The sequence below is a fragment of the Musa acuminata genome, chromosome BXJ3-10 (assembly GCF_036884655.1).
Source record: "Musa acuminata AAA Group cultivar baxijiao chromosome BXJ3-10, Cavendish_Baxijiao_AAA, whole genome shotgun sequence".
NCBI lineage: Eukaryota > Viridiplantae > Streptophyta > Magnoliopsida > Zingiberales > Musaceae > Musa > Musa acuminata.
The window spans coordinates 2,470,727-2,498,671 of NC_088358.1; the positions used below are offsets into that span (position 1 = coordinate 2,470,727).

General features: G+C 45.6%; 1 protein-coding gene across 1 annotated transcript; it reads right to left on the reverse strand.

Moving 5' to 3' along the window:
• Window positions 1–9,664: 9,664 nt before the first annotated feature.
• On the reverse strand, window positions 9,665–10,789 carry LOC135650561 (uncharacterized). The gene has a single exon (XM_065170032.1). The coding sequence runs from the start codon at window positions 10,787–10,789 to the stop codon at window positions 9,665–9,667; it is 1,125 nt and encodes a 374-aa protein (XP_065026104.1).
• Window positions 10,790–27,945: the final 17,156 nt, after the last annotated feature.

The window sequence follows — 27,945 nt, forward strand, 5'->3', positions numbered from 1 at the left end:
ATAGGCCACAAGAGAGGACGATGCGCCGAAGAATCGGACGAAGCGTCGAGGAATCAATGACATGCCGGACAACTTAATTAATGCTTAGTATTAATTGTCTAGATCAAAGTGTTTTTTACATGTGCAGGATTAACTATGATAGCAAGGCATGTAGCAAAACGAAGTCCTGGAGTCAAGGACGTGATTTCGTTGGGAGTTCGAGAGTTCATCGGAAGTCTAGACATTCGTCGGAAGTTCTAGTGGAACCAGCCGAGAAGTCTCGGAGCTTACTAGAGAAGCTCGTCGGAACTCACTAAGAAGATCATCGTGAAGTCTAGGAGCATGCCGGGAGTTTGCTGGAATATTGCCAAGAGATCGTCGGAAGTTCACCGGAAGATTGCCGGAAGCTCGCCTGAAGAATAGATTTACGGACTTGTTTAGCTCAGATTATGTCTTAGATTTCGTAGTTAGCACATAATTGGGCTTGGATTTGGGCCAACCCAATTAGAGGCTATCTATGCCCATGTAAGGACAGTGTTAGGCTCAATAAGAGGCCTAAACAGTGCCCCAAGAAGTCTCACCGTCGTGGCACAGTCTTCGAGACTATGTCAGGCAGTGGTATTGCCAGTCTGGGCGGTTGTACCGCCCCTGGCAAGGTGCCAAGCGGTGGTACCACTAGTCTGGGTGGTGGTACCACCTAGCACTACCCCCTAGGTGGTGGTACCGCTAGACCTAGGTGGTGGTATCGCCTAGGGCAGTGTTAGTGTGACTGACACCGGGCGATGGTACCACCCAGCGTAGGCGGTAGTACCGCCCGTGCCCGGGAAACCCAAGATGGGAAAGTTTTACCCCTCTCATCCCTGGTTAAAGCACATAAGCACAAAGAGTTTAGAAAGAAAAAAACGCTGCTAAAATCTTGTGTGATCTCCTCTCCCTCTTCTAAGTGTTAGACTAGTTTGAGAGATGAGTGAGTGCTTGTAAGAGTTATCTCCTAAACCCGGTAAAAGGAGAAGAGGGGTGTAAAAGGTGGTTGGTTTTTGCCTATTGAAGGAAGACCGTTAGTGGATGCCGGTGGCCTTGATGGAAGAGGAATCAGAGGAGTGGATGTACGTCATGATGACCAAACCACTATAAACTGTTGGGTTCTCTGGTTTGTATTTCATTCCTACTATTACCGTACTGCAAACTTCCTTATGTGCTTACTACCTTCAATTCATTATGTACACTTTCAAGTTAAGTTTCCGAAATCGGTTTTTCGTCGGAAGTAGTTTTATTGCAATGAAGTTTTTGAAGATGTGATTTTTATAGCTGTACTAATTCACGCCACCACCCCCCCCCCCTCCTCTCCCTCTTAGTGCCGACCCCGACCCTTGATCCTAACAATTGGTCTATCGATGCTTCGTCCGATTCTTTAGTGTATCATCCTTTCTTGCGGTCTATTGCCCAATTGGCCTGTTGACCTCCGCAACTCTGATATCCTTGGCACAATATCCACTCTTCTTTGCTCGATGCCCGAAATCGTGGCCCGAAGCCTTTTGTCGATACGTGGATCGATCCTTCGGCACGACGTCCAGTCTTCTGACATGTTTCTCTGGCCCAACATGATTCTTCCTACTTTAAATGTCTCATCCTGATCAAAGCATCCTGCATCACTCAAAACACAAATCAAATCATAAACACTTATCAATTGGTTTCATCATCAAAATACGAGATTTAATAGAGAGACCGTGGCCTGAGGAGATGTAGCAGTGGAAAGAGTTCCATCTGAAGATACCATCGCAAATCCAATAATAAAGCAGTTATCTCATATTGTCTTTAAGCATCATAGGGGTCTGATGAGGATCAAACACATAGGTGATTGCCTTTAGGTTAAGTGGGAGATTGCTAGTCATAAGTGTCCTATAAGCCAAAAACGTGAGTAATGGCACGTGTGACATGATATACATTTTTTTTGCTTATTATATTTTTATATTTTATTACTTTATATTGCTTGTTGCATATATGCATATATATTATGATATTCAAGGATCTATGCAATGAGAATCGGATCGTGGTGAAATCACAATAATGAAAATGAGTCACCTTTAAACACAAACCCTAAATAATCCTAGTCATAGGTTACTCGAAAGGGACATCAAGATAACTGGACAAATTAGTGTGCAATATACCTATCCATATGATGGAGGCAGCTGGTCTTATAGTTGCTCATGTGGGGACACTAATGATACAATGCAGGTGCTCATTTGAGAATGAGCTTACTGATTGATCCACTCATAGAATACTGGATAGTTGATGATGTCTTATTGTCAGATAGTGATTCTGTAGTCCTAGTATTGTATTTGGTCCTTAGACTTAAGACACCAAGTGTTACGGTAAGTAACTCTTTGAGCCGTGACCTTGGGGTCGATGCGGCTGGTTCAGGGCTCCAAACGGTTGGGATTAGCAGCGGGAAAGCTCCGGGACACCGAGTGGATTCAGCAGCGGTCGAGTACCTGCACACAGGTCGGGTCGGTAGTGCGGCCCGATCCCTCCGACGACCGAGTCAGTGACGCGGAGAGGAGTGTTCAGAGAGAGAGAGAGAGAGAGAGAGAGAGAGAGAGAGGGAGAGAGAGACCCCCCTGCCCGTTGGGCGCCGGGGAGTATTTATAGAGGAGGTTTGATGTTACCTGATGTGCCATCCTGCAGGAGCAGGGCCGTACCTCTGATGGCGTCTGTCGTCGTCGTGGACGTTGCGTGGAAGGCCGGGCTCCCGCAGGGTATGGGGAGCGTCAGTTAGCGCCTTGCTCTGCCTCGGCCGGTCGTGAGGGGTCAGCCGAGGAGGCCGTTTGGGTATGGTGCATGTCGCGTCGTCGTTAATGCTCGCTTCCTGGGGCAGCGCGCCGCATAGGGGTGACTGACGTGGGGGTGTATTATGTCAAATCCGGGATATTATGTCAAATCAGTTTTTACCCCTATCATATGCCCCCCCCCCCCCCCCCCCCCCCAAAAGGAGATATGCGTCGGTTTTGCCTGTAGGGAGTCCGAGGCATGGCTTCTTGCTTCAAGCGGGCTGTTTACACGGGTCTGAGGGGCATGGTGCAGCTGGACCGATCGCGCGATGCGTGGAAGGCCGAGACAGGATTGGACTCGGGAGCGATGGCGACGAGGGCCGAGGAGCACAACGCAGGCGGGGTGACCGCGCAGGTGTGGTCTCGGGATGGCGTAGAGCTGAGGGCCGAGGAGCACAACGTAGGCGGGGTGATCGCGCAGGTGTGGTCTCGGGATGGCGTAGAGCCGAGGGCCGAGGAGCTCAACGCGGGCGGGGTGACCGCGCAGGTGTGGTCTCGGGGTGGCGTAGAGCCGAGGGCCGAGGAACACAATGCAGACGGGGTGACCGCGCAGGTGTGGTCTCGGGATGGCGTAGAGCCGAGGGCCGAGGAGCACAACGCAGGTGGGGTGACCGCGCAGGTGTGGTCTCGGGATGGCGTAGAGCCGAGGGCCGAGGAGTACAACGCAAGCGGGGTGACCGCGCAGGTGTGGTCTCGGGATGGCGTAGAGCCGAGGGCCGAGGAGCACAACGCAGGTGGGGTGACCACGCAGGTGTGGTCTCGGGATGGCGTAGAGCCGCGGGCCAAGGAGCACAACGCAGGCGGGGTGACCGTGCAGGTGTGGTCTCGGGATGGCGTAGAGCCGAGGGCCGAGGAGCACAACGCAGGCGGGGTGACCGCGTAGGTGTGGTCTCGGGATGGCGTAGAGCCGAGGGCCGAGGAGCACAACGCAGGCGGGGTGACCACGCAGGTGTGGTCTCGAGATGGCGTAGAGCCGAGGGCCAAGGAGCACAACGCATGCGGGGTGACCGCGCAGGTGTGGTCTTGGGATGGCGTAGAGCCGAGGGCCGAGGAGCACAACGCAGGCGGGGTGACCGCGTAGGTGTGGTCTCGGGATGGCGTAGAGCCGAGGGCCGAGGAGCACAACGCAAGCGGGGTGACCGCGTAGATGTGGTCTCGGGATGGCGTAGAGCCGAGGGCCGAGGAGCACAACGCAGGCGGGGTGACCGCGCAGGTGTGGTCTCGGGATGGCGTAGAGCCAAGGGCCAAGGAGTACAACACAGGCGGGGTGACCACGCAGGTGTGGTCTCGGGATGGCGTAGGGCCGAGGAGCCGCGGAGGCCTCGAGTATTATGCGTCCGAGGTTGCGGGCTCGGCCGGCATGAAGTCGAGGTATTCGGCGTAGGCATACTACGGCCGAGGCAATACTTGGCCCTAGGCCGGCGATATGTTACGGCCAGCGATTGGCTGTCCGAACGTGCGCGGGCGCGGGAGGCCGGGTCGCTTTTCTTCTGGGGAAAGTAAAGGGCTCCCCCTTTTGGGGGCTGCCAGTTTTCGAGGCTGATATGATTGGGCGCCTCCGTACTTCGCACCGCGCTGCCGCTGGCTGCCGTGTCAGACTACATTTATGGCGAGGTGATGCTCTCTGTTTTTTGAAGCGTTCTTTGGGAGACGAGGGGTTGCCTTTTGGCGGGACGCTGCCTGCTTATAGGTAGCCCGAGGCTGGCCGCTGGGTGTTTCTTCATCTGTTTTCGTCGCGCTACTTCGTACACCCTCACTCGTCTCGCGCCAATCGTTCCTTCTTTCCTTGCTGAAGGTCAGTGAGAATGGTGTCTTCTTCCTCCCATTCATCTTCTTCGAAGGCCGCGGAGACGGCGACTTCGTCGAATCCCACCTCGTCGTCCGATGAGAAGGCGGCCCGGGCCCTTGAGGCCCTGATGTGGCCGCACGACCACGACTCTACTGTGGGTGAGTCGTCGCTGAGCCTCCTCCGGGATCGTTACGATATCCTGGAGGAGTTTGTCCTTCTTGCTCCTGAGCCCGGTCAACGGGCGTATGACCCAATTCCTAAGGGCTTCGCCCACACCCTAGACGCTTTCGAGGCCGAGCTATGCCTCCCCTTACACCCCGTCATAGCTTCCTGTATTTCCTGGTGGTGTATCTCCCCGTCCCAGATGGCACCGAACTCATGGCGCTATCTGGTGGCGTTTTTGGGGGAGTGTCACTATGCCCACATAACCCCGACTCGTGCCCTCTTCCTTTCCTGCTTCCGTCTTTCCAACGGGTCGGGGGGCTACTATCTGTCCGCCCGAGCGGGTTTTCGGGTGAGCGGTGCCCCTTCCAGCAATAAGGGGTGGAAGGAGCGTTTCTTTTTCATCAGCCGCCCGGGAGATTAGGGGTTCGGGATCCGCTGGGGGGCGCGTGCGATAGACAACACCATCCCGGTTTTGGACGAAGAGGGGCGCCGAGAGCTCCAGAGGCTTAGAGAGATCCTCCCGGCCTCCCGAGCCATCCGGAATATGTCCGAGCGGTGGTTGGTGGAGGCGGGTCTCAGCCCGGTGCCTCTAGGTATGCTCCCCGGGGCGGTTCTTTTAGGGGTTCTCTTCTTTTTGCTCATGGGTTGCCCGCTTAACTGATTGTGGTTTTGGCCTTTCCTCGCAGAGATGGTGCGTCTCGAAGCCCTTCGAGGTGAAAAAACTTCTTCGGCCGCATCGGGCCGTTCGCCTTCCGTTGCCAGGGCGGGAACGAGGGAGGCCCTCGTGGACGTCGAGGCCGGTCAGCCTCGGAAGAAGGCACGGGTGCTTTCGAGCGACGGTCCTGAGGTGGTCCCAGCCTCGGCGGAAGGTGCCGTGGTGCCGGCGGTGAAGGCTGCCGCAGCACCAACGGTCGAGGCCGCCGTAGCGCCGGCGGACCATGCCGCGGGGAGTCTGGAGGAGGGCGAGGCTGGTCCGAGTGGTCGTGCGGTGGTGGAGGCACCTCGCCAGCCCTCCATACGCGAGCTTCTTCGTCTTCCGCTCGGGAGAGAGGATGAGCCTTACCTGGCGCGGGAGGTGGGCGCTCTCCCGCGCGGCGCGGCCACTGACCCGTTAGTGGGCCAGTGGGACGGTCTCACCCGTTAGTGGGCGGAGGTGGTGCGCCTTCGATCTGAGCTCCAAGCATCCACGGAGCGGTCCGTGGAGTTTCAGTCGCGGCTGGAGACGTCCGAGAAGCGCAATACAGAGCTCTAGACGCATTTGAAAGCGTCGGTGGCCGAGGCTCGCTCGGCGAGGGCAGACTCCCTTGAGCTGATCCGACGCCTCGAGGAGTCGCGAACTAAGGCGCGGGGGGCTTCAGAGGCTCTTGATGCCGAGATCCGCCAGAGGTCGGGGAGGGATAAGAAGCTGATCGAGGACTACAAGGACTCCCCGGGATTCCAGCTCGGCCTTGTTCGGACCGGGCGGGTTTCATACGAGTACGGGTATCGGGTTGCCCTTGCTCGTTTCAAGGCGCGCAACCCTAGTTCGGAGGTCGTGGAGGATCCCTTTGGTTCCTTCCCCGAGGATCTGGACGTCGGTATGCCAGCCGATGTTCCCTTCGATGATAGCCTAGATGCCTCCGAGGGATGAAGATTTTTGTACTTTTTGCTTTGTTTTGTAATGTGCTTTTTGAATAAACATGGTCTTTCCCTTCTCCAGTAGACTGTCTGCGTCTCGGCATGGCTATGTCTTTGGCCCGGTCTTTACTTACGAAAAGTATTTTTTGAGGTTTTGGGCGTTCCAAGTCCTCGGCAGGGGATGACCCATCATTGTGGTGAGTCGGAATGTTCCGGTTTTGATGACTTCGGTCACCCGGTACGGGCCTTCCCAGTTTGGAGCTAACTTGCCTCTTGCCCTGGTCGGGTCGCTGACCTCGGTCCTCCACAGGACTAGGTCGCCTAGTTTGATTGGTCGAGGTCGCACCCTTCGGTTGTAAATCCTTGCGACCGCTCTTTTATACGAGAGGGCTCTTACATGTGCGTTGGCGTGCCGTTCCTCGAGCAAATTGAGGGCTGCTCGAAGTCCTTCGTCTGAGGCCTTTTCATCGTAGCTTCATGTTCGGAGGGTGGTGATGGCCACCTTAGGTGGCAGGATAGCTTCAGTTCCGAACGTGAGGCTGTACGGGGATTCTCCGGTTGCGATTTTGGGAGTGGTGCGCAGCGACCACAACACGCTGGGGAGTTCGTTTGTCCAGGTCGATCGAGCTGCGGACACTCTTCTTTTGAGTCCGTCCAGGATAGATCGGTTGGTTACCTTCACTAGCCCGTTGGTCTGAGGATGGGCCACCGAACTGAACCTCAGTTGGATGCCCTGATCGGCACAAAACTCCCGGAATCTTCTGCCGTCAAACTGAGGTCCATTGTCTGTGATAATGGCCTTGGGTAACCCGAACCGAGTTACTAGGTTCTTCCACATGAACTTCTCCATTTGATGTTCCGTGATTGTCGCCAGTGGTTCGGCCTCGACCCACTTTGTGAAATAGTCCACCCCCACAATTATGTACTTTCGCTGTCCAGAGGCTGGTGGGAAGGGTCCGAGCAGGTCCAAACCCCACTGCGCGAATGGCCACGCGCAGTCGATGGGACTGAGCGGAACCGTGGGCTGTCGGGGTGTGCGGCCGTGCTGCTGGCACGAACTACACCGTTGAACATAGGCTTTGGCGTCCTGGCACATGGTCGGCCAGTAGTAGCCTTGACGGAGTATCTTGTGCGCCAAGGTTCGCCCGCCGATGTGCTCACCGCATACCCCCTCGTGGGTTTCGGTTAGGACCATCTGGGCTTCGTCAGGCTCTAAACATCGCAGGAGGGGATAGGTGAAGGATCGTTTGTAGAGGTGGCCACACTCCACGGTGTACCATGCGTGCGTACAATGCAGGCGCCGAGCTACAACTTCGTCGAGGGGAAGGGTTCCATCCCGCTTGAAGCGCAGCAGCTCTTGTACCCACGTGGTCGGCGCGTCACCTGGGGCTGTAGTTGCTATTTCGATGGTGCGGGCAGGGAGCTCCTCCACCTCTGGCCATGCTTCGGAGGTCGGCTTCGACGCCAGCTTAGCTAGTGCGTTGGCTCGCTCGTTCTCCTCCCTCGGAACATTAGACAGTGTAAAATAGCGAAACTTGGCGGTCAGGTCCCTTACCCGTGCCAGGTATTTCGCCATGGTTGCGTCCCGAGCTTCGTATCCACCGTTGAGCTGATCGGCCACAAGTTGCGAGTCGGTGAGGACACGTATCGCGACCACCTGCATCTCGAGAGCCAGCCTTAGTCCTGCTAGGAGCGCCTCGTACTCCGTCTCGTTGTTGGTGGCCTTGAACCCGAAGTGAAGGGATCGCTCGAACGAGCGTCCGTCAGGGGCGAGGAGAACCAGCCCTGCGCCGGCGCCCCTTGAGTTGGCCGAGCCGTCGACGTGTAGGGTCCAAGCTTCGGGAGCTTGCTTGAGATCTACGTCCTCCAACTGCGTCAGCTCCGCAATGAAGTCGGCTACCACCTGGGCCTTGACGGCGGTCCTGGGCGAGTACCTTATGTCATGTTCGCCGAGCTCCACGGCGAATTTGAGGAGCCGTCCTGCAACATCAAATTTTGTTAAGACCTGCCGAAGGGGTTGGTCGGTGATGACCTCCACCGGGTGTGCCTGGAAGTAGGGGCGCAACTTCCGAGCTGAGAGCACCAGGGCGAGTGCGAGTTTCTCTATCGGCGGGTAACGCTCCTCGGGTCCACTTAGGACGTGGCTAACGTAGTAGATCGGGAGTTGTTGGCCGGGGCTTTCCTTGACCAGGACAGAGCTGACTGCATGCTGGGAGGCCGCCAAGTAGAGGTCCAACTTCTCGCCCAGGGAGACGGAGGCGAGCCGGGTAAGGCTGGCCATGTGCTGTTTTATTTGTTTGAAAGCTTCCTCGCATTCTGATGTCCACTGAAAGTTCTTCGGGCTTTTGAGCGCCTTGAGGAATGGGAGGCAGCGATCGCCCGATCGGGCGAGGAAACGAGAGAGAGCGACAAGTCTTCCGTTAAGTCGCTGCAGGTCTTTAACCGTCCGGGGAGACTGCATGTTGATTATTGCTTGAACCTTCTCCGGGTTGGCATCGATTCCCCTCTCGTGCACGATGAACCCAAGGAACTTCCCGGAGGTGACACCGAAAGCGCACTTCGTGGGGTTGAGCCGCATTCCGAACTTGCGTAGCATGGCGAAGGCCTCGGCCAGGTCGGCCAGGTGTGTTCTGGCCTCTTGGCTTTTCACGATCATGTCGTCCATGTAGACCTCCATGTTCCTCCCGATTTGATGGGCGAACATCTTGTTTACCATTCTCTGGTATGTGGCCCCAGCATTTTTTAGCCCGAACGGCATAATTTTGTAGAAGTACACGCCTTGATCGGTGAGGAAGGTCATGTGCTCTCTGTCTCCGGGCGCCATCCTGATCTGGTTATACCCTGAGTAGGCATCCATAAAAGAGAGTCGCGCGTGACCGGCCATCGCATCGACCAGCTGGTCGATCTTCGGGAGAGGGTAGCAATCTTTAGGGCATGCATTGTTGAGACTGGTGTAGTCAACACACATCCTCCAGCTTCCATTGTGTTTCTTCACGAGGACTACATTGGACAGCCATTGAGGATATTTGGCTTCTTCTATGAAGCCCGCGGCTAGGAGCCGGTCCACCTCCTCTTGTATTGCACGTTGTCGGTCGGGGGCCTAGTGCCGGGCCTTTTGTTTCACCGGGCGAGCGTTAGGTGGGATGTTGAGATGGTGCTCCGCGACCTCCGGGTCGACACCCATCATGTCCGATGGGGACCAGGCGAAGACGTCGGCATTTTCCCGTAGGAGGCCGACGAGCTGCTCCCATTCCCGCTCTGGTAGCTCCGAGCCGATCTTCATGGTCTAGTCCGGCCGAGCTTCTCGCAAAGGAATGTCAACGGTGGACCCCCTCGGCTCGGGATGCGGAGTTAGTTTTTCCGTTTCCCGCAGATCTTCTAGGGGCGCCTCGGTCCTGGCTCTCTTGCCCAATGATACGGGGGTAAGGTAACACCGCCTGGACTCTCGGGGGCTTCCCGTGGTTTCCCCGACTCCAGCATGAGTTGGGAATTTAATGGTCTGGTAGTAGGTCGAGACGACCGCTCTGACCTTGTTGAGGGTCGGCCGACCGAGTATGGCATTATAGGCGGTAGGAAGGTCGACCACCAGGAAAGTGGTCATCACCGTCTTCAACCTCGGCGGGGTCCCCAAAGTCAAGGGCAAAGTAATGGCCCCCAAGGGTGATATTGAATCTCCTGTGAAACCGGTGAGCGCCGAGCACATCGGGCTCAAATTCTTCCTGGCCAAGCCCAGCTTCTGCAAGGCATCGAAGTAGAGTATGTCGGCTGAGCTCCCCGTGTCAACCATGATCCTCCTCATCTGTGCGTTGGCTACCCTGGCCGATATTACAAAGGCGTCGTCGTGGTCGGATCGCTCGGCAGCTCCGGTTGGGAAGGTAATCTCGGGCTCCGGCTCGTGCCCCGTGGCTTCGTCGGGAGCGGCTCGGGCATACGCCTTCCTGCCCGACATGGAGCCTCCTCCTGATGCGGGGCCCCTGGCTATCACATCGATGTGCCGCTCGACGGGGTGCTCTGGGCGAGGCGACTGCTCTTTGTTCGGCTGGAGGTACTGGCCGAGGTGACCTCTGACGATGAGCTCCTCGATTTGCATCTTCAGCTCATAGCACTGCTCAGTGTCGTGTCCGTGCTGCTGATGAAATCGGCAATATCTTGATTGGTCTGTGAGCTCCCGCTTGTTCCTCATCGCGCGAGGGTCCTTGAGCAGCCCCTTCCCCCTCTCGTGTAGGAATATTTTAGTCCAGGACGAATTCAAGGCGGGAAGAGGAGGCCTCGAGTTAGGTCTATCCAACTTTCGCCGGGAGGCGGCGGGTTGTTGCTGTCGGGGCGGCTCTAACTTGACCTTTTTGTGTTCCTCCCGTCTTCCAGCCATCCAGGTCTCCGCGGCGATAAACTGGCTGGCACGCTGGAGCATCTCGGGGATCGCGGCGGGGGGTCATTCCACGAGTGACCAGAAGAACCTGGAGGGTCGCAGGCCTGTCATGAATGCCTGCATCAAGAAAGAGGGGTGAGCATCCGACAATCCGCGGATTTGTGTCATAAATTGGTTCACAAAATGGGAGAGGGGCTCGTCCTCCTTCTGGTTGAGCCCGAGGAGCAATGCCATGGACGGCTTTGGTCGGGCGTACGCTAGGAAGTTAAGCTCGAAATCCTTGGCGAGCTGGTCGAAGGAGGCGACGGTCCCTGGCTTCAGGCCGCTGTACCATGTGCGGGCTGGCCCCCGCAGAGTTGTTGGGAACGCCCTGCACATCAGGGCGTCGGAAGTCCCGAATAGTGCCATCTAGGCGCGGAAAGCGGCCACGTGATCGGCCGGGTCGGTGGTGCCGTCATACGCGTCCAGTGAGGGGAGGCGGAAGTGCGGCGGGATCGCCTGATCTTGTATCTTGGGGGTGAACGGAGATCCTTGGTGTCCATCTGGCCCGAGCTCTCCCTTTGATTTGCGAACTTCCTGTTGTACCTCGTCAAGCCTTTGACTGACGAGGCATAGCTGAGCTCGTAGGGCATTTGTCGAGTCGGCGGTGGGAGCCTCGGGCTCGGGGCGGCTCGCCGCGTCTTCTGCTTCTCGGCTCCCAGGCCAGGCTGCGGGGTTTCGAGGTGAGATGGGGAGCTCAGGAAGTGGTGCGTGAGTCTGGACAGGGGTCTCCTGTTGCGGCGCGGGCCGAGCCGCGTGCGGAGGAGTCCGTTGGGAGACGATCGGGATGGTGGTCTGGACCATGCTTGTCAGGGTTCGGACTTGGTGGGCGAGGTCATGAAAAGCCTCGGACGATACTAACGACGGGCCAGCAGGTGCGCCATCTGGAGGCGACAGGCCTGGGTCATTGAACAGTCGCCAGTAGCGTTCCGACACCGCTGCGGGGCGCTCGTCGTGGGTCTCATCATGTGGGGGATGTTCCCCCGAGGCGGGGAGCCCAGCGGCTGAGGATCCGCCGAGGTGGATTCGCTGATCACCTGACATTTGAACGGCCCTCCTTCTAGCGCCAATCTGTTACGGTAAGTAACTCTTTGAGCCGTGACCTTGGGGTCGATACGGCTGGTTCAGGGCTCCAAACGGCTGGGATCAGCAGCGGGAAAGCTCCGGGACGCCGAATGGATTCAGCAGCGGTCGAGTACCTGCACACAGGTCGGGTCGGTAGTGTGGCCCAATCCCTCCGACGACCGAGTCAGTGACGCGGAGAGGAGTGTTCAGAGAGAGAGAGAGAGAGAGAGAGAGAGAGAGACCCCCCTGCCCGTTGGGCGCCGGGGAGTATTTATAGAGGGGGTTTGATGTTACCTGATGTGTCGTCCTGCAGGAGCAGGGTCGTACCTCTGATGGCGTCTGTCGTCGTGGACGTTGCGTGGAAGGCCGGGCTCCCGCAGGGTATGGGGAGCGTCAGTTAGCGCCTTGCTCTGCCTCGGCCGGTCGTGAGGGGTCAGCCGAGGAGGCCGTTTGGGTATGGTGCATGTCGCGTCGTCGTTAATGCTCGCTTCCTGGGGCAGCGCGCCGCACAGGGGTGACTGACGTGGGGGTGATTATGTCAAATCCGGGATATTATGTCAAATTAGTTTTTACCCCTATCACCAAGGATGTCCTGTATAAGTACTCCACTCTTTAATACTGGACTTATAGGTTTGGAAGTTTCAAATCTAGTATTGGGAGTGGTAGCTAACTTTATGAAGGCTATTAAGTGTCGATAGATGATCATCCGCTCTCGATATTGAGAGGAATATCTCGTATATTCTTGCTCAAACAAATCCTTAGCCAAGGTCATTCGGAATGAGAGATAAAGAGTTTTTCGAGAGAATCTGATTAGAGCAAGACTCGAGGAGAAACCGTATATGGTCTCTGGGATATTAGATAGTTAAGGGACTATAGATACATGGTAACTGAGGACAAATATATCCAAATGATTGGATTCCCTTGTATCGTTTGTGGACTACGGCGTAGTGGCCTAGTACGTCCGCAGCCGATGAGTCGAGTGAATTATTTTGGAGATAATAATTTATTGAGCTAGAAGGAGTTCTGACAGGTATGACTCACGGCCAGCTCGATATTGGCCCTAGAGAGTCACACACATATGGTAGGCGTTGCGATGAGTAGAGGTTCAGATGTGAGATATTCACTAGAGCCCTTATCTTATTGGATATCCAATAAGCTCTTGAATTATTGGATCCCATGGATGAGATCCAATAAGAGCTAATAAGAGATTATTGGGCAAAGACCCACTAATCTAAGAGGCTTAGGTAATTGGATGGATATCTAATATCCAATAGGACAAGATCCATTAAAGTAAACTAGGGACCTCTATAAATAGGAGGAAACTAAAGGCCCATAGGTTGGGACTTCTTAGTTGTTACCTCCTATTCTCCTCTCCCCTTCTCCTCCTCAGATAATAAGTTGAAAATTTGAGGAGCGCCATCGTAGACCTATTGTGTGGATCATCACTAGAGATAAGGATATTGACTCTCGGATTTTGATTATGAAACCAATCAATAAGTGTTTATGTTTTAATCTACATTTTGAGTGATGCAAGATGCTTCAATCAGGATGAGACAATTAAAGTAGAAAAAATTATGTTGGGCTAGAGGAACATGTCAGAAGATTGGACATCAGGTCGGTGGATCGATCGACGTATCGATAGAAAGCTTCGGGCCTTAGATTCGAGCATCGGGCCAAGAAGAGCGGATATTGCGCCAAGGATATCGGAGTTACGGAGTCAACTGGCCGATTGGGCAATAGGCTGCAAGAGAGGATGATGCGCCGAAGAATCGGATGAAGCGTCGAGGGACCAATGACATGCCGGACAACTTGATTAATGCTTAGTATTAATTATCTAGATCGAAGTGTGTTTTTATATATGCAAGATTAACTACGATAGCAAGACATGAAGCAAAATGAAGTATCAGAGTCAAGGACGCAATTACGTTAGGAGTTCGAGAGTTCGACAGAAGTCCAAACGTTCATCGAAAGTTCTGGAGGAACCAGTCAAGAAGTCTCGAAGCTTGCCAGAGAAGCTCGTCGGAACTCGCCAAGAAGATCATCGTGAAGTCTAGGAGTTCGCCAGAAGTTCGTCGGAAACTCATCGGAAGAATAGACATAGGGACTTGTTTCACTTAGTAAATGTCTTAGGATTTCATAGTTAGCACGTAATTGGGCTTGGATTTGGGCCAACCCAATTAGGGGCCAGCTAGGCCCATGTAAGAATTATGTTGAGCCCAATAAGAGGCCCAAACAGTGCCCTAGGAAATCTCATCATCGTGGCACAGTCTTCGAGACTATATCAAGCGATGGTACCACCAATCTAGGCGATTGTACCGCCCCTAGTAGGGTGCCAAGCGATGGTACCACCTAGCACTGCCCCTTAGGTGATGGTACCACCCAGGGTAGTATTAGCCAAACTGACACTAGGCAGTAATACCGCCCGTGCCCGGGGAATCCAGGATGGGAAAGTTTTAGGCTCTAAGTTTGAATCAACTTGAAGCCTATAAATACCCCTCTCATCCCTAGTTAAAGCATACAAGCCCAAAGTGTTTGAAAAGAAAGAATCGCTGCTAAAATCTTGTGTGATCTCTACTCCCTCTTCTAAGTGTTAGACTAGTTTGAGAGAGGAGTAAGTGAGTGCTCGTAAGGGTTATCTCCTAAACCTGATAAAAGGAGAAGAGGGGTGTAAAAGGTGATTGACCTTTGCTTATTGAAGGAAGGCCTCTAGTGGACACCGGTGATCCCGTCGAAGGAGGAAGCCGAAAGTGGATGTAGGTCACGTTGACCGAACCACTCTAAAACTCTAGTTTGCATTTCCTATTTGTAATTTATCTTTACTGCAAGCCTCTTTAATCCCTTACTGCTTCTAATACATATACAAATGGGTTTCAAGTTAAGATATTTACGAAAAGGTTTTCATCGGAAATTATTTTTATTGAATGAAGTTTTAATCAAGACGTAATCTTTCCGCTGCACTTATTCGCCCCCCCCCCCCCCCCTCTTAGTGCGCTCTTGATTCTAACAATTGGTATTAGAGCCTCGTGATTTCTCATTTGGTTTAACACCCAAAGGAAATGGCTCATTTCGGTTTTCAAGATTGTCACTCTCTCATTCGTCCTCTCTTTTTTAATGGGTCGGACTACACTTTTTGGAAAACTCAAATGAGAGTTTTCTTGCCTTCATTAAATCTTGATTTATGGCACATAGTCGAATTTGATTTTCGAATGTCTTCTCTTCCAATGAACCATTAGAATGATTTAGAGAAGAAGATGTTTTCTCTAATTGTTAGAGCTATGAATGCTCTATTTTCTGCCTTAGATAAAACGGAGTTTAATCGGGTTTCTTTGTGCAAAATAGCCTTTGATATTTAGCATATTCTCGAAATCACACACGAAAGCACAAGTAGTGTAAAAGATTCTAAAGTAAATTTTTTGATACACAATTTTAAGATGTTTTGTATGGAACCAAGAGAGACTATTGGAGACATGTACACCCGTTTTACGGATGTCGTCAATAGTCTAAAAGCTCTTGGCAAATGTTTTTCAAACTTTGAACTTGTTAGTAAAGCTTTACAATCACTTCCTAAAGCTTGGGAATCAAAAGTAACGGTAATACAAGAAACAAAAGATTTAAATATTTTTTTACTTGAAGAACTAATCGGTTCATTGATGACAAATGAAATGGTGCACAATGCACATGATGAATAAAACCACCTTCCAAAAAATAGGAAAGATTTAGGACTTAGAACACATGAAGACCACTCGAGCATAAGCTCAAGTGATGATGAACTTGAACTTATAAAGAAATTTAAAAAGTTAATGAAACACAAATTAAAAAATAAAAAGAATGCAACTACTTGCTTTGAACGCAAGAAAAAGAACACAAATTGGGATGAATCGAGCTCCTCCGAAGACGAGGAGAAAATCAACAAAGGCGAGGTGGCAAACTATGCCTTAACGGCTTTCAACGATGAGGTAATCAAAATCCCCCTAATTTATTTCGAAATTACATGATGTTTTCATGATGCTTTTTTTTAAATTTAGTTTAGAATTAATTTTCTTGAAAAGTGCATGTTTAATAATGAAAATAAAAAAATAGGAACCATGCTTTTCATTCTAGTAATTTTAAAAATAATCATGAAAATTACATGTTTATGATAAACAAAATGATTTTGATTAAAAATGCCTTATGAAATCATGTTTGATGATATCATGCCTAATAAATTTATTTTTTGAAATTATGTATGAAGATTTTTGAGATTTATGGATTATCAACTTCTACTGTTTTAAAAGTTCTTTTTCAGTGTTAATGTATGATGTATGTTTTAATTTGGCATAAATGAATAAGGAATGTTTCTATGAAATAAATCACATGAATTTAAACAACTAAAAAGAGAAAAGCATTGTTCTTGAAAATTCTTTTTCTCTATCTTATTGATTTTTATGAATCTCTTGAAATTAATTTTGATGGTTTGAATTTAATGGGTTTTATTGAAATCACGATCTTGATTTCTCAAAATTTATAACTGAAATCTTTAATGAATCAAGATTTTTTACTCTTTATTCTCTTGCATTTTGAGAAAATTTTCAATATGAATCATACGAGTTCTTATGCATAAATTGAAATCTTTTTCTCCTATGTTTCCTTTTACGATTTACTAAAGAGAATATCTTTTTTAAAATTCATGATTTAAAATTTCATTTGAATATCTTTTATTATTTGTGTTGAATCTTGGATTTTGATGATGAAATCAATTGATGGGTTAATTGATCTAATCCATATTATTGAGTTAAGTGTGTAGGATTAACTACGATAGCCTGAAAACATAAAGCAAGGAAACCAGAGTCAAGTTCGATGGGTGTTTGAGAGCCCGAAGATTCGTCGAAGATGCTACTGGAGCTAACCGAGAAGAAATCGGGGACGTGTCAGAGTTTTCGGAAGTCCGCCGAAGAGATCGTCGGAGGTTCGCGGAGATCACCGAGAAGGCTCGACTACTCACTGAACTCGCCACAAGATCCGGAGTCTACTGGGAGTTCGCCGGAAGAAATCTGAAGGTGCATCGAAGTCCGTCGGAAGATCGCCGGAATGCTCGTCGGAATGAGACTCGACGCTTGCCATTTAAAAATTGCTTAGGACTATGTTTTCAGTTATGTAGTTTGCATGTAATTAGCATTAGGATTAAGGGATAATCCTATATCCTGGTTAGGGGCCAAATGGGCCCGAATGTGACTTGGTTTGGGCCGAACTTGAAGCCCAACCAGTGACCCGTAAGGTCAGGCGGTGGCACCGCCCAGAGCCTGAGGGTGGGGCGGTGGCACCGCCAATACACTGTCAGTGTCAGACACTAACAGGCGGTGGCACCGCTACTAACAAGCGGTAGCATTGCCAGTCTCGGAAACCAAGAGAATTCAAAATTTTGAGCCCAAATTTGAATCCTGTTGGGGCCTATAAATACCCCTTAATTCTCAGCTGAGAATACAACTTTAGTGAAAGTAATAGATTGAGATAAAAGTCTTAGAAAAGTCTTTAGCAAGTCTTGTTTTTAATTACTCGAGTGTTCACCTCCTTCTTTCTCTTCAAAAATTTGTAAGAGTGTGAACCACTTGTAAAAAGTTGTAAGAGGGGTATTTGTCCTTCCCCTTCATAGAGATTTACTAGTGGAAGTTGGGAGGAATAAGGCTTCACAAGTGGATGTAGGTCATTTGACCGAACCACTTTAAATTAGCGTGTTCATTGAATGTGTGAGTACTTACCTTTCTGCAATCGTTATATACACAGCAGTAAGTTTTTATTTTTCACTTTACTCAAGCTACTATTAAAACAAAATCTCTTTGCATTTTACGGAATCATTTTCGAACTTACAAGTTTTAATCCGCTGCACTAATTCACCCCCACCCCCCCCTCCTCTTAGTGCCGCTCTGATCCTAATAATTGGTATTAGAGCAAGGCTCACTCTCATATTTGGTTTAATACCCAAGAGAGATGGCTTACTTCGACATGCATGAGGGTCATTCTATTACACATCCACCTATATTTAATGGGTCGGATTACATATATTGGAAGACTCGCATGAGGATCTTCCTCATTTCCATAGATTTCGAGCTTTGGACCATTGTCGAAAATGGATTTCAAAAATCTTCTCTTCCAATGAGCGAATGGAATGAATCGAAGAAGAAAGATTTTACTTTAAACGCAAAGGATATGAATGTCTTATTTTGTGCATTAGACAAAAATGAATTTAATCGTATTTTAATTTTTTATTCTGCTTTTGATATTTGGAGAACTCTTGAGGTCACTCATGAAAGCACTAGTCGAGTGAAAGAGTCCAAAATCAACATTCTTGTGCACTCTTACGAACTTTTCCGAATAAAACCAAGTGAGTCCATCGGAGACATGTACATCCGTTTCACGGATGTCATCAATGGACTCAAAGCTCTTAGTAAAGATTTTTTTAACTTTGAACTAGTAACTAAAATCTTAAGATCCCTTCAAAAAAGTTGGGATCCAAAAGTTATGGCCATTCAAGAGGCCAAGGACCTTAAAACATTCCCTCTTGAAGAACTTATTGGGTCTCTAATGACTTACGAAATGACGTGTCAAGCTCATGACTAGCTCGAAAACCCCCTTCCAAAGAATAGGAACGATATGGCACTCACATCACAAGAAGACCACTTGAAAAGAACATCAAGTGATGAGGACAGTGATAATGTCATTGCAATTTTGACTCAAAAATTTAAAAAATTTATAAGAAAGAATAAATTTAAAAATAACACCAAAAACAGACTTGAACATAAAAAGGACCAAGTGATATGCTACAAATGCAAGAAGCCGGGGCATTTCAAAAATGTATGCCCCCAAGCCAAGAAGAAGCAACCGAAGAAGAAGAAAGCTCTAAAAGCAACTTGGGATGATTCAAGTGATTTCGAAAGTAAAGAAGCTAGCAAAAAAGAGGAGGCAAACTTCGCGCTAATGGCTTTAGGAGAAGAGGTATGTGATTTAATTAATGAAGATTTATCTTTTGAAGAACTCTCTATCGCTTTTCACGAATTATTTGATGAATGTAGAACTATTAGTTAGAAGTTTAATATCCTTAAGAAAGAGCATGTCTTATTACAAAATAAGCTTGATAGTCTTCAAACTCCTCCATGCTCTAAGTGTGAGCATTTAGAAGCAATAAAAAATGAAAATTTGCTACTTAAAGAGACCTTAAACAAGTTTAAGGTCGGTAGCAAAGGATTGGACATAATCCTTGCAAACAAGGGTCACATCGCAAATAGAAGTTGAATTGGATTTGTAAAAGGATCACATCAAAATCCTACCACTTTCATTAAAGGACCCACATTCCATGTTTCATCTTGTATGAAATGTAACTTTTGTTACAAATCCGGATATATTGCCTACAAATGTCTATTTAAGAAATTAGTCCACATAAATTAATATGGGTTCCTAAAGGAACTATAAATAGTTCAATAATGAATAACAAAATTGGTGGATCAATTTTTTAGGCACCCAAAATCAAATAGGTACCTAAAAATCATCCTCTTTTATAGACAAACCCACAAGCTAGGAGCAAGAAATGATATTTTGATAGTGGATGCTCAAGACATATGACTGGAGATCTATCTCATTTCTCTATGCTTACTAGCAAAGAAGAAGGGTACGTCACCTTCGGAGATAACAACAAAGGTAAAATCATTGGCAAGGGAACCATAGGTAACAAATTAAGTTTTTCTATTGATGATGTATTACTAATTGATGGATTGAAACATAATCTCTTGAGTATTAGTCAATTATGCGATAAAGGTTATATCGTTAGATTTGAATCAAATGTGTGCATTATTGAAAAACTAAACAATAGCATGCCAATGATTGCTTTAAAGCAAAATAATATCTACACCATCAACCTTGATGAACTAAGTAATGAAATATGCTTCTCCGCTTTAAATGATGATGCTTGGCTTTGGCATAAGAGATTAGGCCATGCAAGTATGAAACTAATATCTAAAATCTCATCTAGAGAATTAGTATGAGGGATTCCAAATATGAAGTTTATTAAGGACAAAGTATACGATGCGTGTCAACTAGGTAAACAAATAAAAACTAGTTTTAAACCAAAAAATCAAATTAGCACCACTAGACCATTACAATTGATCCATTTGGACTTATTTGGACCAATTGACACGACAAGTCTAGGAGGAAGCAAATATGCTTTTGTAATTGTAGATGACTATACTAGATACACTTGGACCTATTTCTTGGCTCACAAAAGTGATTGTTTCAAGTGTTTCTCTAAATTTTGTAAACTTACTCAAAACAAAAAAGGCTTCATGATTTCATCAATTCGGAGTGATCACGGTGGCGAATTTCAAAACCGTGATTTCCAAAGTTTTTGTGAAGTTAATGGATATAACCACAACTTTTCCACTTTAAGAAATGCTCAACAAAATGGAGTAGTTGAAAGAAAAAACAGAAACCTACAAGAAATGGCAAGAACTATGTTGAATGAACATAGTCTACCCAAGTATTTTTGGGCCGACGCCGTGAATACGACTTGCTACATCATGAATAGGGTTCTAATAAGACCGTCTCTATCAAAAACTCTCTATGAATTATGGAATAATAAAAAATCATATATTTCTTATTTTAAAATTTTCGGTTGTAAATGCTTTATTTTGAATGAAAATGATGCCTTAGAAAAATTTAATGCTAAATCCGATGAAGGCATCTTTCTTGGTTACTCTTCCGTTTCTAAGGCTTTTCGTGTTTTTAACAAAAGAACCTTAGTTATAGAAGAGTCTATTCATGTAGTTTTTAATGAAATTTCTGAGTTAAAGAAAAATAATTTTGATGGTGATCTTGGTTTTGATAATTTGTATTTAAAGGAACCCCCTCCTTAAAATAGCAACTTAGATGCATCTTCTTCCGAAATTTCCTTACCCAAGGAATGGAAGTATGTAGATGCTCATCCAAAAGAGAAAATTATAGGAGATACATCACAAGGGGTTCAAACTCGTTCTTCTTTCAAGAATCTTTGTGCTAACGCCGTCTTCCTTTCTCAAATCGAACCTAAATGCATTGACGAGGCCTTGAAAGATGATTCTTGGGTCATTGCAATGCAAGAGGAATTGAACCAATTTGAGAGGAATGAGGTATGGAAGCTTGTTCCTAGACCTAGTGACCATTTAGTCATTGGTACTAAATGGGTCTTTAGAAACAAGCAAGACGAATGTGGTATCGTGGTTAGAAACAAGGTTAGATTAGTGGCCAAATGTTTCAACCAAGAAGAAGGTATCGACTATGTAGAAACCTTCACTCCTATGGCAAGATTAGAAGCCATTACGATGCTCCTTACCTATTCTAGTAGTAATAACTTTAAACTATTTCAAATGGATGTCAAAAGTACCTTCTTGAGTGGTTTTATTTCCGAAGAAGTATATGTCGAACAACCTCCCGGATTTGAAAATTCTCTTCTTCCTAATCATGTATTCAAATTGACTAAGGCTCTCTATAGCTTGAAACAAGCTTCTAGAGCTTGGTATGAAAGGCTTAGTTCCTTTCTTATTTTAAATAATTTTACCAAAGGCAAGGTTGATACTATATTGTTTATCAAATACTTTAAAAATAATTTTCTTATTGTGCAAATTTATGTTGACGATATTATTTTTGGTTCTTCGGATGAATCACTATGTGAATCATTTGCCAAATGTATGAGTCATGAATTTGAAATGAGTTTAATTGGAGAATTAACTTTCTTTTTAGGATTACAAATTAAACAACTTAGTGATGGTATATTTCTTAACCAATCTAAATATACATTAGAATTGTTAAAATGATTTAACATGGATAATTCAAAAGTAATAAACACCCCTATGAGTATTTCAACTAAGTTAGATATGGATAAAAATAGTAAAAATTTCGATTAAAAAACGTATAGGGGAATGATAGGTAGTCTACTCTACCTCACCGCGACTAGACTGGATATCATATTTAGTGTAGGACTTTACGCTAGGTTTCAATCTAATCCTAAATTATCTCATCTTAAGAGTGTTAAAAGAATATTTAGATATCTTAAAGGAACTCCAAATTTAGGATTGTGGTATCCAAAATATGATAAATTCGATTTAATAGCCTATGCAGATGTCAATTTTGGCAGATACAGGATAGATAGAAAAAGTACATTTGGAACATGTCAATTCTTAGGACATGCACTTATTTCTTGGACTTCTAAGAAACAAAATTCAGTTGCACTATCTACGACGGAAGCCGAATACATTGCTGCAAGTGCATGTTGTGCACAAGTTGTTTGGATGAAGAATACATTAGAAGACTATGGAATTCACTTGAAAAACATTCCCATAAAATGTGATAATACAAGTGCTATATGTCTTACCAAAAATCCAATTCAATACTCTAGAACTAAACATATCGACGTTAGGCATCATTTCATACGTGATCATGTCCTTACCAATAATATCGTTCTAGAGTTTATTGACACAAAGCATCAATTAGCAGACATCTTTACAAAAGCCTTAAATGAAGACCAATTTAAATTTATTAGAAGGGAACTAGGCATGTTAAATTGTCCCTGAGAATAAGCTTGTTTGAATGTATTTTCCGAAAAGCTTTTTTTCATACTCTTTCCATTCTTTCATGGATTTGATTTCCTCTTTCTCCTTCGATTCCAAATGACATATTAAAGTACAACCAAGATCCTATCTTATTTTGAGCTAAACACCACTAAAAAACAAAAAGGGGAGGAAAGAAATTTTTTTTTCCCTCCTCCGTGGCATGCCAACGGTGGCAGCGCCAGAACCAACGGTAGCACCGCCTGAGCGCTCGGGCACCAGGCGGTGGCACCGCCCGCGATCCCCTTAATAAAAGGAGGGGTTAGGGCCGGTGGTGAAACTGCCCCCAACCCATGAAAAATTGGCTCAAGCTCTCCCACAACTTTTCAAAACCCTCATTCCAACCTTTAGAAGCTTAGGAGATGGATTCTTGTTGGTTCAAGCCCTCCATCTTTCAAGGAATTCTCCATAAGGTAAAATCTGAAATCTTTCCTTCCTCTTCTCATTATTTTGCCTACTCTTTGCAGTTTCATATTTTTGATCCATCATCTTGTCTAGATAATGGCTCTTAAAAGATCAATTAGAACAAAAGGGAAAAGGGTGGAAGGAGATTCATATGACCAACACCTTTTTAGATCTAATGAAGAAGCTCTTAGGTTTCTTAATTTTGAAACACGAACTATACACAAGGGCAGGCATGTTAAACTAGATGAACTAGGAAACCCAGAACCCATTAGATGGTTTGCACATTTAGATACCTTACCTCTCCTACAAATCAATGAACTAATTTATTCTAGGTTAGTGAGGTTATTTTATGTAAACCTATGTATGAAAAATGATAGCTTAAGTACCTACCTTTTAGGAACACCAATTAAAATCTTTGATAGCACTATTTGTGAACTAATAGGAATTACCAAAAAAGATAGGAGCTGTTATTTTAGAGGAAAATGGGATGTCAATGTAATCGGAGCAACTTACTCCGAAGCTTTAGAAACTATTTTTGCAAATCCAAACCTAGGCATGATATCCAAAAGTTACGAGCACTTATTGCCCTTTAACTCTAAAATTCTTCATCACATCATAATAAGCATTCTACTCCCTAAGCAATTTTATCTTGATGAAATGAGTCAAATAGAGATAAGCACCATGTATTGGATTATGACCGGTCAACATAACTGTTTTAGATACACAATCCGATAATACATGCAGGATATTATAGCTAAAGACACTATGTTACCATATGGGGGGTTAATCACTCGATTTATACTTGCCCATGACATTTGTGTCTCACTTGATGAAGAAATAATTCAAAGTGATCGATATAACACCATCAATAGAAATCTACTGAAAAAACTTAGATGCACATTTAGCAATGGTATATGGGTTAGACAACCTAGAAGATCTGATCCAATTCCCCCACCAGTAGAATACCCCGAAACACCAATCTTTAGGGGAAATGAATCTCCTCCTCCAAGTCCCTTTGGAGCAGCACCTTCAGCTCCTGCTTTATCTTCTGAAGAATTCATTATAGCAGAATTGCATAAGATCAAATCACAGCAAGACCAACTCAAATCACAGCAAGAGCAAATTCAAATTCAGAAAATTAAAATTTTGAAAGAACTACGACAAATGAATCAAAAAATAGATGCCATGTTTAAGAACTATGGATTTTCTCCTAAGGATTAGTCAATATGCCTTCTTATTCTATTACTTTGACATGCAATCCTTGTATAATTACTCTTAATACTAAGTTAGAACTTTGTCTTCTTCTTTCCCTTGAATGAAAGTTGAACTTTTTGAGATGTATTTTGAATAAAAGATAAAATTTTAAATTCTAGATGAATGCTGATTTTTTTATGAATTCCGGATGAATGCTGAATTTTGTATGAATCGATCTTAACGTTGAATTCCTTTTCCAATGGTTTTATGATCTCAAATTATACGCTTAAAGTCTTTCTCCTTTTTATTGATGACAAAGGGGGAGAAGAATGAGCAAAACATGACTTGTGATGACTTGTACCATTTCGATAGCATAACTTAATACGCATTGATAGCATGACTTATATGAATTGCAAAAGCTTGTGTAATGCAAATGTCTTATATACCTTGTAAAAATCTTTGAGAATATCGCAAGATCTTAGAATGGTTGATCATACGAAATCATGCCTCACATTTAATTCATGTTGAAAATTTTTATCTCTAGTCGAAGTGATAATTATCTTTCGACTTGAAAATAATTTTCATAGCTGAAAATTATGAGAAATATGAAGTTTCGTATTTGCTCATGCTTAAAAGGAATAACGATAAGTTCAACGGATAGAACTTATCGATTTATGCTTGAATTCAAAGAGATGGAATGCAAGTGTTTTTATCTTCTCATAATATGGCATATAGATAGGGGGGAGTTATGTTTAACTCCGTTATCAATTGATTGTCATCATCAAAAAGGGGGAGATTGTTAAATCTTAGATTTTGATGATGAAATCAATTGATGGGTTAATTGATCTAATCCATATTATTGAGTTAAGTGTGCAGGATTAACTATGATAGCCTAGAAACATAAAGCAAGGAAACTAGAGTCAAGTTCGATGGGTGTTTGAGAGCCCGAAGATTCGTCGGAGATGCTACCGGAGCAAACTAAGAAGAATTCGGGGACGTGTCGGAGTTTTCAGAAGTCCACCGAAGAGATCGTCGGAGGTTCGCGGAGATCACCGAGAAGGCTCGGCTACTCACTGAACTCGCCACAAATCGGGAGCCTGCTAGGAGTCCGCTGGAAGAAATCCGAAGGTGTATCGGAAGTCCGCCGGAAGATCACCGGAATGCTCACCGGAATGAGACTCGACGCTTGCTGTTTAAAAATTGCTTAGGACTATGTTTTCAGTTATGTAGTTTGTATGTAATTAGGGTTAGGATTAAGGGATAATCCTATATCTTGGTTAGGGGCCAACTGGGCCTGAATGTGACTTGGTTTGGGCTGAACTTGAAGCCCAACCAGTGACTCATAAGGTCGGGCGGTGGAACCATCGGACTGGGCGGTGGCACCGCCCAGAGCCCGAGGGTCGGGCAGTGGCACCTCTAGACTGGGCGGTGGCACTGCCCAGAACCCGAGAGGTCAAGCGATGGCACCGCTGGACTGGGCGGTGGCACCGCCAGTACATTATCAGTGTCAGACACTGACAAGCGGTGGCATCGCCACTGACAGGCGGTAGCACCGCTAGCCTCAGAAACCCAAGAGAATTCAAAATTTGGAGCGCAAATTTGAATCCTCTTGGGGCTTATAAATACCCCTCAATTCTCAACTGAGAATACAACTTTAGTGAAAGCAATAGATTGAGATAAAAGTCTCAGAAAAGTCTTTAGCAAGTCTTGTTTCCAATTGCTTGAGTGTTCACCTCCTTTCTCTTCAAAAAATTGTAAGAGTATGAACCACTTATAAAAGGTTGTAAGAGGGTTATTTGTCATTCCCCTTCAAAGAGATTTGCTAGTGGAAGTTGGGAGCCTCATTGAAGAAGACTTCGCAAGTGGATATAGGTCATTTGACCGAACCATTTTAAATTGGCATGTTCATTGAATGTGTGAGTACTTACCTTTCTGCAATCGTTATATACATAACAGCAAGTTTTCGTTTTTCACTTTACTCAAGCTACTATCAAAACAAAATCTTCTTGCATTTTACGGAATCATTTTCGAACTTACAAGTTTTAATCCACTATACTAATTCAAACCCTCCCCCCACCTCTTAGTGTCGCTCCGATCCTAACAATTTAATCTCCTAAGATCTCTCATTGAATATTTAAAGAGGAGAATTTTATAGATAAATCATGATTTTGATGATTGAAGATTTGATATGCATGAATTGAGATCTTGCTCTCCTACTATTCTTTTTGCTATTCACTAAAAAGAAGACTAATTCTAATAAACTATGATATGCTATTTGACATCTCTTAAGGTTTATGATTTGAATTTTATTATGTAAAATTCCTTGTATTCATGAAGTAATATCTCATCACCAAGTTCTTCTTGATATTCTTCATGTGATGATATGAATGCATGCAATACTTATGCTTTTTATAATGTTGTATGTAATGTATTACATATAATGTGTATCATGAATGCTCTAAATGATAAATGTTTGGTATCATGATCAAAATATTGATAAATATTTAAAAATTTTAATGTTTTTAGTATCATGTATCATATACTCATAATGATGATTGATTTTTTGGTATCATGCATGAAAAATGAAATGTAATGTTTTGAAATTATGTATGTTTTAATTTGAAAATATAATGATGCACAAATAAGATTGATACTTACCTTTGTCATAATCTAAAAATTGATATAAAGGGTCTTCCTTTCTTTTTGACAATGATAAAGGGGGAGATAAAAGATGTTAGCTCGCACAATTCAAGAAGAAAGCAAAAATTGTACTTCTCAAAAGAGAAGAAAGAACTTGCTTCTTAAACATCTCAAATTGTTAGCTTCCATGTTGTAAAACAATATAACATTTTGTTAACTTTTCTTTTTGCAAAGGAAGCAAAAATAATGGCACTTCTCAAAAGAGAAGAAAGAGCTTGCTATCTTGAACATCACTAGCTTGCCTATCTTGAGAAGCAAAGAGTTGCTATCTCAAAAGAAGCAAAATTGTTATCTTGCATATCGCAAAGAAAAGCAAATTTGCAAATTTACACAATTCTAAATTATTACTAGCTTGTATGTTGCAAAACTTATTTTCTTTTTCAAACACTTGCTAGCTTAAACATTGCAAAACAAACATGCTGAACTTGCATATCTAGCAAAATTTATAAACTTGTAAAACTCAAAATTTTTGCTAGCTTGTATGATTATAAAATTGGAGATTTATGATGCAATGTATTGAACTTATTTCTAAACACATGAATAGTTGGACTTCTCCTTTTTGTTGATGACAAAGGGGGAGAAGTGTGTTGATGTCATCATGACATGTATGCTTGGATTTTTGAACCCAAGAGTTTCTATCAATATGGCATATTGATAGGGGGAGTTTGTTTAAACTACGGGAGTTAAGGTTAACTCCGTCGTCGATTGGTTGTCATCATCAAAAAGGGAGAGATTGTTGAATCTTGGATTTTGATGATGAAACCAATCGATAAGTGTTTATGCTTTAATTTGTGTTTTGAGTGATGCAGGATGCTTCGATCAGGATGAGACATTTAAAGCAGGAAAAATCATGTTGGACCGGAGGAACATGTCAGAAGATTGGATGTCAGGCCAGTAGATCGGTTGACGTATCGACAGAAAGCTTTGGGCCATAAATTCAGGCATCGGGCCAAGAAGAGCGGATATTGCGCCAAGGATATCAGAGTTGCAGAGTCAACTGGCCGATTGGGCAATAGGCTGCAAGAGAGGACGATGCGCCGAAGACTCGGACGAAGCGTCGAGGGACCAATGACATGTCGAACAACTTGATTAATATTTAGTATGTATTATCTAGATCGAAGTGTGTTTTTACATGTGCAGGATTAACTACGATAGCAAGCCATGAAGCAAAATGTGTTGAATCTCGTA